Source organism: Lytechinus variegatus, chromosome 2, assembly GCF_018143015.1.
Source record: "Lytechinus variegatus isolate NC3 chromosome 2, Lvar_3.0, whole genome shotgun sequence".
Lineage (NCBI taxonomy): Eukaryota > Metazoa > Echinodermata > Echinoidea > Temnopleuroida > Toxopneustidae > Lytechinus > Lytechinus variegatus.
Genome location: NC_054741.1, coordinates 33,078,402 through 33,091,958, shown reverse-complemented (window position 1 = coordinate 33,091,958; position 13,557 = coordinate 33,078,402). Strand labels below are relative to the sequence as shown.

Here is a 13,557-nt window from a genome sequence, read left to right as displayed (position 1 = left end):
GGTACACCATGTATCTTTCTTGGGTAAATGTTGGTCCTGAAAAGGACCACCCAATCTCGACGTTTCGACAAGTGTGTTCTTGTCGTGATTCTCCTGAGGACGACAAGAACACACTTGTTAAAACGTCGAGATTGGGTGGTCCTTTTCAGGACCAACATTTGCCCAAGAAAGATACACGGTGTACCGTGAAACCAATCTTAGCACATTTCGAGCACGCTACTCCACGCACTGTATGTGGAATGCCTACACTGCATGCCGTTTCAAATTTCGCGCAAAACATGTCACCCCATTGAGAGTGTTCCCATAGCAACAATATCGCTTAAAGTGAAGTAGTTTTGAAAACCACTTTCGGGTGATCAAATGGGAATGCTAGCAAAGTGAGCTTACAACTTGGTTTCCTGAACCGGTTTCCAGCAAACTAGTTCTGAGGTTTGTAATGAGAACAGTGTCTTATTGCCAGGTGATAACTTCTTTCATGATGAGCCTTAGGAAGTAGGGTGCTTATATGAACCCAGTGTTCTGTCCCCCACTCTTGCCTTATGCAATTTATTTCTTTTTTTTGTGTATAAATCAAGTGAATTGGTTATGTTTGCTTGGATTTGTTGAAAGTGTTGAATTTCAGAATTGGTGAAGTAAATTTGCTAGAGGCCCTGTTGCATAAAGTTGTCCCTCAATAGTAGCTTTTCTTAGGGTACGTTCAATGTTGAATTTCCAATTCAAACAGCAACATGAATCATGATTGAAAACTCGATTAAAAAACACGGAATGTAAACATGATCAGCGGTGCACTGTTAAGTGTCGAAAATATAATGCTGATTATTTTTTGATCGTCTTCACTCTTCACTCTTCAATATTTTTGTTAGGGTAGCTTTAGTGCCAAATTTGACCCATCACAAGTAAGGTTAATTCTGACACCTGCTTGTGTAGGCTTCCACTGCGAGAGAAAATTTAAAGATGTTTCAAAACTAGATGGTGTTCACTGTCACATTCGCGATGCTGGAGGTCGTAAAAATCTGAACTGATCCTTTTTATGTTTAAATTTTTCTTTGAAAGACATTTACTCTTACGACCAGGAATGGAGGACATTGAACGCACCCTTTGTTTCTCATTACAAACCAGTTTGGAAAACCACCTCGCGATGTAGTTTTCAAGATTGCTTTACCTCGTTAAACTGGTTTTAGCGTAAGTGAGGACACAACCGGTCTTCGGGAAGCGATCTTCATACATTTTTGAGCTACTCCACAGGACAGGTGTAGAATGCCTATGCTGTGGTTTTGAATTTTGCGCGAAACGTGTCACCCCACTGAGAGCGTTTCCATAGCAGCATGAGCGCTTAACGTGAAGTGATTTTAAAATCACTTCTGTGTGATCAAGTGGGAATGCTCACAAAGCGATCTTCCAAAGTGGTTTCTTGAATCGGTTTCCAGTAAACTAGTTTTAGAAAGCGTAATGAGAATGGCCTCTTTGTGAAACACCCCTCTACTCTTCTTTATTCCTGTTAGTCATCGAGTCTTTCCTAACTTTACAAAAAGTTTATGAAATAGGCCTACCTGAAGATTGAACTTTGAATATGCACTAATTTCATATGAAGCCTAGATAGAAATTCACATACTACATGTACATTGTAGGGCTGATAAGCTATATTGTTAAAACTCATTGGAGAGACCCATTATTTCTTGGAATATTACCATCTTTGTTTCATGCCAATCTCATGTGGATTTGGAAACCCATTTTTAGTCCAGTCCTGCCACCCTATGTTTTCTCATCCCATGCAATAACTACATTTCTTTGTAACAAAAAAATGAAACAAAGGATATTTCTACAAAAAAATCATTCATGTGGAAAACACAAGGCTGTCTGGGTTGATTTATTTATGGTAAGGTTATGTTTATTATGACTTCTAATGTTATGTTTATTATGACTTTTAATGATTTTACATGTTTGTTTTCAAACAGTATTTCAGTGCAGCATTGTCTTCTTAAGGCAGTCTATATTTTGTAGTATTGCCAGTAATGATTGATTAAATCATGGGGGGGGATGTTCGTGAAAGTTATGCCATGTAGGCTTAAGGGCCCCTGCAATCAAAATGGGCAACAACAAAAAATGAAATTAGCATATATAACATTTATTTTTCACAGTGATTATGAATATGATAATGATATTTTTTTTTCGAAAATCAATAGCTAGCCTTTGTTTGCAGTTCTCACATTTCATAACCTCTACCCCTTTTTTGTATTATTAATTTCAGTCAATTTTATGATATGCTCAATCGTTTAGTGTATGATCTCTATATCAACAAAGGTGGCAAATTCAGCTTCTCCAGTATTACAGATTTCATCAAAGGATTTGAATTTTAATTGCATTTCATGTTTCAAATATAACCTCCTGGCTTTGTGTGAAAATGCCCTAACATACATTTAAGTGTATGATCAGCCTTATTGAAGTCCATTCGCTTTGGACAATATTCAATAATCTAATATTGCTGTTTCAATCTAAGCCATAGCAATGGACTTTTTTTCCTGATCCCTACATCAATTTGAAAGTCACAATGAGTATCAAAAATGGAAGCTGTTGAAATCCTAGGTTTTAATTGCAAAGATCAAAATTATTTTCAGTAAGTTTCTGTTGTTATTGAAACCAAACAAGATTTTTTTTTCTCTCCAAGGTCATAGATATGCAAATGATGCGCTACAATCTTACCATTCCCAGGTGCCAGATATTAATATGCTATGGAAGCTAGTTTCCCCTAAGGCCATATCCTTAATTTGTACCATTCCTCTCTGTCTACCTGTTACTAAAAATAACACAGGCCATATGAGGTGACCTTGTCTGCCAGCCTTTTCTGGAAGTGGATGAGGAGTGCCCTGCCCTTTTTAGGGGACTAGTCTCCAAGCGCAGACCAGTAGGTCATAGTAAAGGAGTGTTCAATTTGTAAAAAAAAAAAAAAAAAAACTATAATAAATGAAATGACTAGTTTTGCACTTGTGCAGCAAGTTTGGAATTATAGAGAATTACAGATCCATAGATTCTTTTGTCTTTAAAAACCATTTATACCTTTATACTATAGATGTGAGATGTGTAGAAGTTATGCAAATGAGACATGATTAAGAAATCGCCCATCAATCTCCTCCATCTTTCACTCCTCCCCAACTCCCCCTGATCCCCTCCCTGCTCTTAAGTGGGTACCACATTCATACTGACAGCTGAAGTGGAGTTACTGCGGTGGGTGTATCATAAAGCTCATATACCCTTTTTACACAGGATTTTCTTAACCCCGGACTATCGCTAACCCCGTATTATCCTTAACCCTGTATTATCCTTAACCCCGTACTATTTTTTTTCCTTTTCACACATGCCAAATTGTTATTGCTAACCCCGGATAAGGAATGCTTGCTTTTCACACACGAAACTCGCTAACCCCGGACTAGTGGTTTTTGTCGATCATTCGTAGTACAAGTACTTCACTCGTACACTTTTTACACACGCTACAATTTCCTTAACCCCGTACTATAGGTGGGGCCAAATTGCCATTTAGCCCCACCTATAGTACGGGGTTAAGCTTAGCCCACTTTCGTTTTACACTAGCGATCTTAACCCCGTACTATCGCTCTTAGCACCGCAATTGCTGGGATAACCCTGCTTTTTTGCAGGGCCAAATAATCCCGTACTAAAGGTGGGGTTAGCCCACTTTGCAAAAATGCTGTGTAAAAAGAAAGTGGGCTAAGCTTAACCCCGTACTATAGGTGGGGCTAAATGGCAATTTACCCCACCTATAGTACGGGGTTAAGGAAATTTTAGCGTGTGTAAAAAGTGTACGAGTGAAGTACTTGTACTACGAATGATCGACAAAAACCACTAGTCCGGGGTTAGCGAGTTTCGTGTGTGAAAAGCAAGCATTCCTTATCCGGGGTTAGCAATAACAATTTGGGTATTTGTAAGTTAAGAGTGACTGTAAGATTGACTGGTGATATTTTCTTGTGGTAAATGTTCTATTCATTTGTGATGGTTAAGCGCGTAAGAAAGGTTCACCAGTTCTTAAAGTAGCTCTTAACTTACGAACAGCTTTTTGAAACGGTCCCCAGGAGTCCAGAAGGAGTTACTCTCTGGAGGTCAGTATGAAAATTCTAGGATTATTTTGATCCGGATTTAAAGCGGAGTACTCAACCAGTGGGTTACAAATTTAGTTAGTCCGCACTGGAAGTTGAAGTGCGGTATCGCCTATCTCGCGCATAACTCCATTCATTTCCGTATGGGGTAGTTTTCATGTGCTACAGATATGGCGCGAACTCTCTTGGAAATGACTGCGGATTCACTGCTGCGGAGCTTGCAAGTTCGAAAGGGGGTGTGATGTCGCTCCACAGTACAAGCATATAAACTCAATCCGGAGTTAATCCGGAGTAACTCCACTTCACCTTCAGTATGAAAACACCCTGTACTACTGTACTACTGCTCAAAATGCATGCTCCACTATGTTGGGATAATATTCACTATCGTATAGGACTGATTCAATAAAGAGTACCCAGTGTGAGAGAACACACATGTGCCGTTGCCTAACCTACTTTTCCCAATGCCAGCCAGTCCTTTGTAAAAACCATTACCGGTATCTGCTTTACCTGCTTGTCTGTGAAGGTCTATGTCCTTTTTTTTTATCATATTCTTTTGCATTGGTCATTAGTCCTTTCGTTCCACCAGGCAAAAAAAAATGATTACATTGAACTGCCTAAATCTGAAACATTGGAAAAGGTAAATATTACAGTGAATGGGGATTTTCTGGGGTCTTTTTTTTAATCTTCAATGGTTCTTTTGAGCATTACAAGTTGAAATTGCCCCGAACTCCGTGTAATTTTTTCCCTGATGTTCCACCCATGTGCCTATTAATCATCAGATACCTGTAACTCAAAGCTTAGCAATGATCGTAGAACATTTTTTTTTTATAATTGATCTCAGTGACTTCAATGTACAATCAGTTATGAAAATCAAGCATGCTATTAATTCCTATAACTTTAGTGTTATGGGACCCGGATGCAATCTTTTTGTTCGACCGTCATGAAGAGTGTAGGCCTTTACATATATGTGTTTTAGGCAAGTCTGCCCTCTCGTTCATCGATGGCCCCTGTGGCCGTTTGTAAGAATAAATATTTTCTTGAGACTTGAATATTTCATATTTGATATATCCAGTATGGTCCTTCCATGTTACTGGTGTAGACTTGGGGTTTAGGGCTACCGCTCTCGGTTTTGGGTGAGGCATCTTTAGCTCTTCAAAGACTGGTTGTGGTTTTTATTCTCCCATTTAATTTGCTTATGCCGTCAAAAAATGTTCAGTATTATTTTTTTCCGGGGGGGGGGGGGAATGGGGTGGTCCCTTCCCATTATTATTGATATGAAAATACATGTATGATATTTATATTGCACCATTTTCACTTTTGGTAAAAGTAAAGAAGTATCTCAGTATCTTTGTCTATCTCTTGTATTTTTGTTGCGTTTATAAATACAAGACCTCCTACCTCTCTTCCCTCTCTAATAGTTACCTTACCCTTCAAATATCAAACTGCTCCTATCACTCCATCCCACTCATTCGCTCTCCTCAATCTCTCCATCTCCTCTTGGTTCTCATCTTCCTCCTCATACCATTCCTCATCTCACACTCCCAACATCCCTCTCCATTGCAATCTCTCTCCCTCTCTCCCTGCTTCAGTCTGGCCCGACCTCCCATTCTCAATGTTGATAATGGTGATCAACATAACACTCCGCCTAGCATAGCAACCAGTGTGTTCCTTCCATTCCTGATGACTTGCGTGCTAGTCTGCCATTTCACACCTTTAATCAACAAAATAAAGGCTCCCAATCTGTGCCCTTGAAATTCGTCTCTGGAATGTACTCATATTCCGACTGAGGATGTATCTCCTGTGGACCCACTTCAATTAGGCACACTTTCAAGTGCTTCGTTAGAAGAAAAGCTACCTTGCACTGTCTGCATGGCAGTACAGTTCACTAGGCACAGGTTTTGTCTGGACTGTGGGGTGTCGGGGACAAACTAGCTTTGTAGCATGAGCAACTATTCTTCCTCATCTATTTTTAGCACAGGTTGGCTATTCCACAGGGCATGTGCTGCACACATGAAGGATGTAGTAAAGTTTGCGTGCATTTTTTCCATGGCCTGCTGCCCGCCCGCTTGCTTTCGCTAAAGACATCATCCCGATCACATACATTTTATGCTGATCAGGCTATGTCCCGTAGTGCTAGAACCGAGTTGCTGTGATATCGTGATTTGTGGGGAGGGAATAGTTTCTTGCAGTTGAAAGCAAGTGTTCAGTATACTTTAATAGAAAAGCTCTAGATGAATAAATGTCTTACAAATAGAAATTCTGTTAAGGACTTCAAATGACAACACATAACTGAGAAGAGCTGTCATGAATATCATATATTACAAAATGGCGGTGTTTTGGTTAAATATGGATATCTATATGAATAACATATTCTTGTATTGTCCACTACCACCTACACCTAAAATATGAATGGTGGAGAGAGGTACAATTTACCTTTAATGCAACACTTACACTAACACATTTGTTGTATAGATTGTAGGTGAGGGCAGGATCAAATATAGCATGAAAGATAGAATGTGAAATATAATAGTGATTCATAATCATGCTAGAAAAGAATACTGTGCTTTATGTTAGATTAAGAATAAACAGAAAAGAATGAATACTGAGATGGATAGAGAGAGAAATAATGGAGAGGGGGAGGGGGGAGAGATGGACAGAGAAAGAGGCAAAGAAAGGGAACGAAAGAAGGATGCTTATTGAACACCATCCATCACACTTAAGAGAATAGGAACATAGATCGTGAAGTACCACCCCCCCCAAAAAAAAAAAAATTATAAAGCATCCACCTTCCAATTTAGTTATGATTTTTTTTAAAGCAAGAGTTGTAATCATATTTTGAATATGGTACTATTCTGTAGTGCATTAGATCAGAATTATAAAAGATTCAATGTATCTGGAAGAGCCTTGCATATCCAAGTGTCTGGTCAAGGCAATGATGTTCCATGTAAGCTGTCTCTTTCTGACCAGTACTTACAGTATTGCGTTTATTTTATATTGTAGATTTATAGAGTCTGGCAGAGTTATTAAATCATCATTGGGAGAAGCAAATGTATGTTGATTGTATTCAAATAATAATACTCTATGTTCACTTATGTTTTGATATTAATAATGAACATCAAATTATCTCCCAACTTAACAAAAAAAGATATGTCACATTTGGTTCATGGATATTAACGCTTCTGCATTTCTAGATTTGAGACAGTAAAATAAAAACAATAGAATTTTCACCTTTCAATGGTTTTAACAGTCTCCTTTCTTTTCCTCTTCCTCTGTTTTTTCTTCACAGTTTTTTAGATAGAGTTGATACAATAAGAAGACCAGACTACGCTCCTGACTTACAGGTAAGACTGTGATCCATGACAACAAATGTAAATTTGGAATGATTTACCCAAAGCATGCAATTCGGTATATTATTTTTCCTGTTACTAAAAAAAGAGAAAAAAAAATCCTTAAAATAGGTTCTCGCATCCTGAAACAAATTCTTTTTCTTAGCTTTTAATGTCATCCAAAATGGAGGGATTGTTAGTTGATAGAAAATACGGTGGGAGTTAATGTAACATTTGCGTGATTCTTGCTATTTTAGTCACCACAGTTATATTTGTTGCTATGCTTCTGCAAATAGGATAAAAAGGTTTTGCAAAAGCTTTTGATATTCATATGGAAGGCAAATTCTGCATTAGTGTTCACTTTTGTCGAGAAGTAATTTACCAATTTTGTGGCTTCTCGTTTCTTCGATGGATGGAGTACTAATCAAGAGAAAAATGAAATTAAGGAGTTTTTTCTGATGTCTCCGGGGAATATCTGCAGTGTGTGGTTTTTCTTGGAAGAGTAGTATTAATAGCTGTGTGAATAGATACCTGGATCGAAAAAAAGAGATTAATTTCTTCCTATTACTATGAGCAAGCTGCTCAACCTTTAATCAATTGAGTTTCATATCTTTCTTTCAATGACCGACATCAAGTTTTAAACTGTAGTTTCTCTGATCATATCTGCTTCTCAATGGTCTTGATTCAATGTAAAACTGAAACGGGATCTTTCATAATTTTGTGTACAACTTCACATGACGTTACAAATCTGGAATACAATCCCACCTTCCACCAAGGAGGCACCTACATGCTCTTCATTCAAAAGTTATTTGTTTTAAGCAGTTTTTTTTATTGAAACAGTGTAGATAATAGCTTTAATCAACTCTTCTTTCTTTGTTTATTTCCCTATTAAACACATAGAGACGCCCATGGGCAGTGATGTGCGCTATACAAGCACCGTCGTATTATTATTACTATTAATTCCTTGATGTATGCATGGTTGAATTTGATAATCAAATAATTGCTGAAAATTGAATGGTGGTTTTATTTTTCATCACTTTCGTTTTAGTTCAACATCACTAAAATACCAGTGTCACCAACCTCTCCTGCACATGCACACAAGATAATAGAAATATATGTATCTTAAATGGTGGCCGATAAAGCTATCTGTGGAATAAGTGTATCGACCATCGAATATTACGTAGCAAAAATGGCAGTATCCATTTTCTTACAGTTGCACTGCATCAACTGAAAATTAACTTTAAATGTAATTTAATCATAAGAGATTTGAAAAAAAGAAATATTTTGTGCAAGTCACCTAGTTTTATTTGTATCTGATATTTAATTTTTACCATGAATACGTGTGAAAAATTCTATCATTAAAACGTCTACTTGTAAACAACATCGTTTATATTGAATCTCTTTTTCTTAGTGTTAATAGAAGATTTGAATGCATCATATTTCGTATATAAATAATTTTGCTTTTTCTTTTTGATAAAGGACATTCTCCGGTGTCGTGTCTTGACGTCTGGTATCTTTGAAACAAAATTCCAAGTGGACAAAGTCAACTTTCAGTAAGTTTCTTTAAAGCTTTTTTCAAAACAGTAAACTGAACATTATCTTCAGTCTGTAAAGGAACTCGTATTAGATAATGCTAGCAAAGAATGGGGAAGAGTTTTATTGGTGATTTGTTCTCTTTTAAGAATCGATGTGATTTTTTTTCAATTGACTAAAAATCAAAGATAATGATAATTTGCCCATACGGAAGGATGTGATTATAGTTAAAAATTTTTTTTTTTTTAAATTATTAGCTCAAAAACAGCTAAAAAAGGACCTGGAATGAGGAAAGCAATGAGCCATGGAGAGGTGTCAAAGTGAAAACACTCTTCTTTTTTTTACAATGAAAATTGCCCTGTGAACAATTCATAAGACTGGAACAAAACACAATTTCATGCAATATGCACATGATAGGTACACCACAAAAGCATGAAAATATCCTATTAAAAATATATATATATCTGTATTTTATTATTTTTGATAGATGTTTACATCAGGAAAATGTATGAAAAGTTAGAAATATCAATATCTATTGTTACATGACAGAGGATAGGTGATTTATGAATGAAGTTAATTGAAAATCAGTTATATGTTTGTGACATTTCATGGCCAGTAAGTAGCCTTTAGCTTATATTCTTTTTTCTATTCTTTTTCTCTCCTTTTATCAATAGCATGTTCGATGTAGGAGGACAGAGAGATGAAAGGAGAAAATGGATCCAATGTTTCAATGGTAAATTGATTTTCATTTATCTTTTGAGAGAAAGATTTCAAAAGGATTTGAAGAACATTTGTCAGTTGATAACAGCCAGAATGAAATCACTTAATACAACAGCTCATATGGGTCGATCTAAAAAAAAAAAATGAATCTCAAGCCCTTTGTTGGAGGAAGGAGATGGGATGACAGTATGCAACAATACATCTTTGTAAAATAATAACATTAAAAAAAAAATATTTTACAATGGAATTCGGTCGCATGCAAAAGATTTTAGGTTTTTCTTTTTCTTTTCCTCCTTTTTCCGGTCACAAAGTTTTACTTAAGTTTATTTTTAGTGTTTTACTTTCACTGACGGAATTGCCAAGAGAAGGACAATTTTGCTAGTAAGACCTCATAGCATGTACAATGCTCTTGAAAATAAAGGGGGGGGTCATGATATCTCACGATGGTAAAATTTCATGTTGCAAAAGTTCAATTTGACCCTTCTTCACGTCAATGAAAGTCAAAGTGTGTATAAACCATTTATTAGTCATACATGGGGAGTATATTATACACAGTATGCACTCCTGTCATTTGGACTTTGTACAGGCTATTTTTCATCATAGACTCACTTTACAGGGATTGCATGTGAGCAAACAAGGTCATATGTGCATTCACATTTTGTGTTATATATAGTAGGTTTATAAAATGCAGCTTGATGGACGTACCACTATCTCATTCTATTTGACTACATCGTGGCTGTATTGATCTACTTTGGTTGGTTAGGTGGCTGGTGATCTTCTCTGTTGTTCGGTTTGGGCTTTTATTCTCGTTTTTTGTTGTATTCCAGGTATATTGACAATATATACATTCATGGAAATACTTTTTGTGTTGAATTCTCATTTATGAGATGAGAAAGATAGATATGGTGATTTCCAACTTGTTGCCAAATTTAATGTAACATTCAAAGGGGATTTTGACTTTAAACATCAATTGATTTTTATGAATGCAGGTAAATGGAAGTTTCATCAAAGAATAACGGATTTGTGTGGATTTTGATTAAGTTTTTATTTTGTGGTGTCAGATCCAAGCAGTTGATATGTATGTCATGTAACATAGATTCGTAAGATTCACAATTTTTTTTTCTCAGAAAAGCGAACATGATCGTTCCTTTGCATCCATTAAATCTGTAATCACTCATTTTTCCTGTACGTTTCTGTGAAAAATATAATCGTCATGGACAATTGACCAAATTTATAATGCATGATGTATAGGGGATCTTCTCGTTTGTGATGCTTTAAGACTGACTTTGAAAAGTGGAACTGTTATTCTTTAATGGATTTTTATGAAATTTCATTAAGATCGCCCCCCACTCCCTCATTTTTCTGTTTTTTTTTTAAACTAACTAGATGTCAAGAAGGATTTTGTCTTTAAAGGGGAAGTTCACCCTGACAAAAAGTTTATTGTAAAAATAGCTGAAAAAATAATAAAAAATATTGCCGAAGGTTTGAGAAAAAATCATCAAATGATTAAAAAGTTATTAGAATTTCAATTATTTGATTTGTGACGTCATATGCGAGCAGTATTCCTACATAGCGAATGGTGAAAAATCAATGAAATGTCATTTTCTCAGAAAATTGGAAATGGTTTTCACTGGAACTTTTGTATATCAATAGACAAATCATTTCACACCCGATAATGAAAAGAAAACAAAATTAAGTCATCAGGAACCATACAAAATTTGAAATTCATACATTTTATATTACATAACACATGGGGCAGCTGCTCGTTTATGACGTCACAAATCCAAAATTTTGAACTCCAATAACTTTCTTACTCTTTAACGGATTTTCCTCAAACTTTCACCAATATTTTTGACTATTTTTTCTGCTTTTTTTACAACAAAGTTTTCTTCAGGGTGAACTTCCCCTTAAAGTGCCCATGGTTTTTTATATTCATTGCTGATCCTAAGAGTGAAGTAGGCCCTCTTGTGGTGATGTTTGTTTATGTCTGGATCCAATGCATGCAAATTTGAACAAATCTCTCCTTAAGTGAGCCAAATTGTAGATAAATTGAACCCTTTTCTTGGACCAGCTGCTTGGGTTAATTGACAAATGTGGGACCAAAGATGCTTGTTGAAAGGTCACGTTGAAGGGAATACGGGGAGAGACTCCTATGATATCAAAATATTTTCAGTTGACATGATTTGTGATGGTAAAGCAAGAAATTAATGAACATTGATCTGATTAACATTTGTCCAGTGAAGTATAGAAGCTATTTGATAATATCTTTAAAATACGGGCTTACAATTCATTTCTTCCATAGAAAGAATGACCAATAGGCCTTTATTTAAATTTCGTACTCTAAAAAAAAAAAGTGGTTTCAAATATGTTACAGTCAGGCCATGGTTGTAGTTTTATCAATTTTGTATCGCTTTTGAAAATAGACAGTTATTGAAACACACTCAAACAGTGAAAGGGTTGCAATTTGAAAGTCAATTCTACAGATCCAAAGACATTAAAAGTCAATTTAAAATGTCAATTAAAAGGCAACAGTTCAATCACGATTCTCCAACGGGCCTTATTCTGGTGCAGACATGTATTGCACACCAGGGAAAAAATTACAGGGGGGCTGGGGGCAGTTTAGCCCCTCCCCCCCAAAAAAAAAATTCAAAAGAGCATTGGAAACTCAAAGGAGAGCCCTGGAAAATACCCATTTATTGCAATGTTAAATCTTACCCAATGTTGCAGACTTAGGCAGTAAGTTGTGAAAAATATTCTCCCCCCCCCCAAAAAAAAAGGGAAATAAAATACTGATCTGTGATGTGTGGTGGATAGTCGTAGAAAGAGAGGATAGAGTGCGATGGAATATTTTTCTGTATTATTACTTTTATGTATTTATGTATTGATTAGTGGATGTTTTTTTCATTCTTGCCTACAGAGAGATGTCATTACAATCCTTTTGAGTTATTTGCTATCACACCTGTCCAAACCGTTCTGATATAAAATACACTTTTAGTACATAATGGCCATATTTAGCCAGCTAAATATAGTGTGTGGTATTCCAAAACTGACTTGAGAAATCAACTCATCTCTTAATGTTATCTCTGAGGCCTGTTTGGTAATTGAGTGAATTCTTTGAATAATGCATTAAAATCTTATGTTTATCTCATTTACAAGGTTTTTGGCAGATATTTTGCTCATTTTTTAATTCTTGCCTACATAGAGATGTCATTAAAATCCTTTCAAGTTATTTGCTATCATACCTGTCCAAACCATTCTGATATAAAAAGACCTTTTTAGTACACAATGGCCATATTTAGCCAGCTAAATATAGTGTGTGGTATTCCAAAACTGACTTGAGAAGTCAATTCATCTCCTTAATCTTATATCTTAGGCCTGTTTGGTAATTTAGTGAATTCTTTGAATAATACAGTAAACTCTTATGTTATCTTTTACAAGGTTTTTGACAGATATTTTATTCAAAGAGATGCATAACCATTGCTCACTTTTTGTTTTAAATGAGAGCTTTATCATTCATGTATGGTGATAATGACATTTTGATAGAAAACGGGTCTGTTGTTATAGACTACTGTACCCCCATTTTGGGCAGTGCTTGTAATAGTTTCTATTTATAGCATTGCCATGTTGAAATAAGTCATGTACTTCCTTTTCTGTCCCCGATTAGCAAACTCCCCCCCCCCCCCTCTCCATTACTCCATTAATTTCTATTTCTGTTCCCATTTTACTTGTTTAAATATTGACATTGGTTTTTGAATTAGCCCAGGGAATAGAGGCAGTGGGTTTGGTGTGCTAGAAACACATACACAGGCTGGATGGTATTATTAGAATTTGCAGCCAGCACAGTTGATGGGTGGGTGTGGGCAGGGGCTGTG

At 36.1% G+C, this 13,557-nt stretch overlaps 1 protein-coding gene across 1 annotated transcript in view; it reads left to right on the top strand.

Annotated features, from left to right (window-relative positions):
• The window catches only part of LOC446189 (guanine nucleotide-binding protein G(s) alpha subunit), an 81,085-nt gene that overhangs the window by 42,319 nt on the left and 25,209 nt on the right, over positions 1-13,557 (top strand). Inside the window, exons 6-8 of the mRNA XM_041599129.1 lie at positions 7,393-7,447; positions 8,912-8,985; positions 9,640-9,698. Coding sequence (XP_041455063.1) covers positions 7,393-7,447; positions 8,912-8,985; positions 9,640-9,698 — 188 coding nt within the window. The remainder of the gene's footprint in view (positions 1-7,392; positions 7,448-8,911; positions 8,986-9,639; positions 9,699-13,557) is intronic.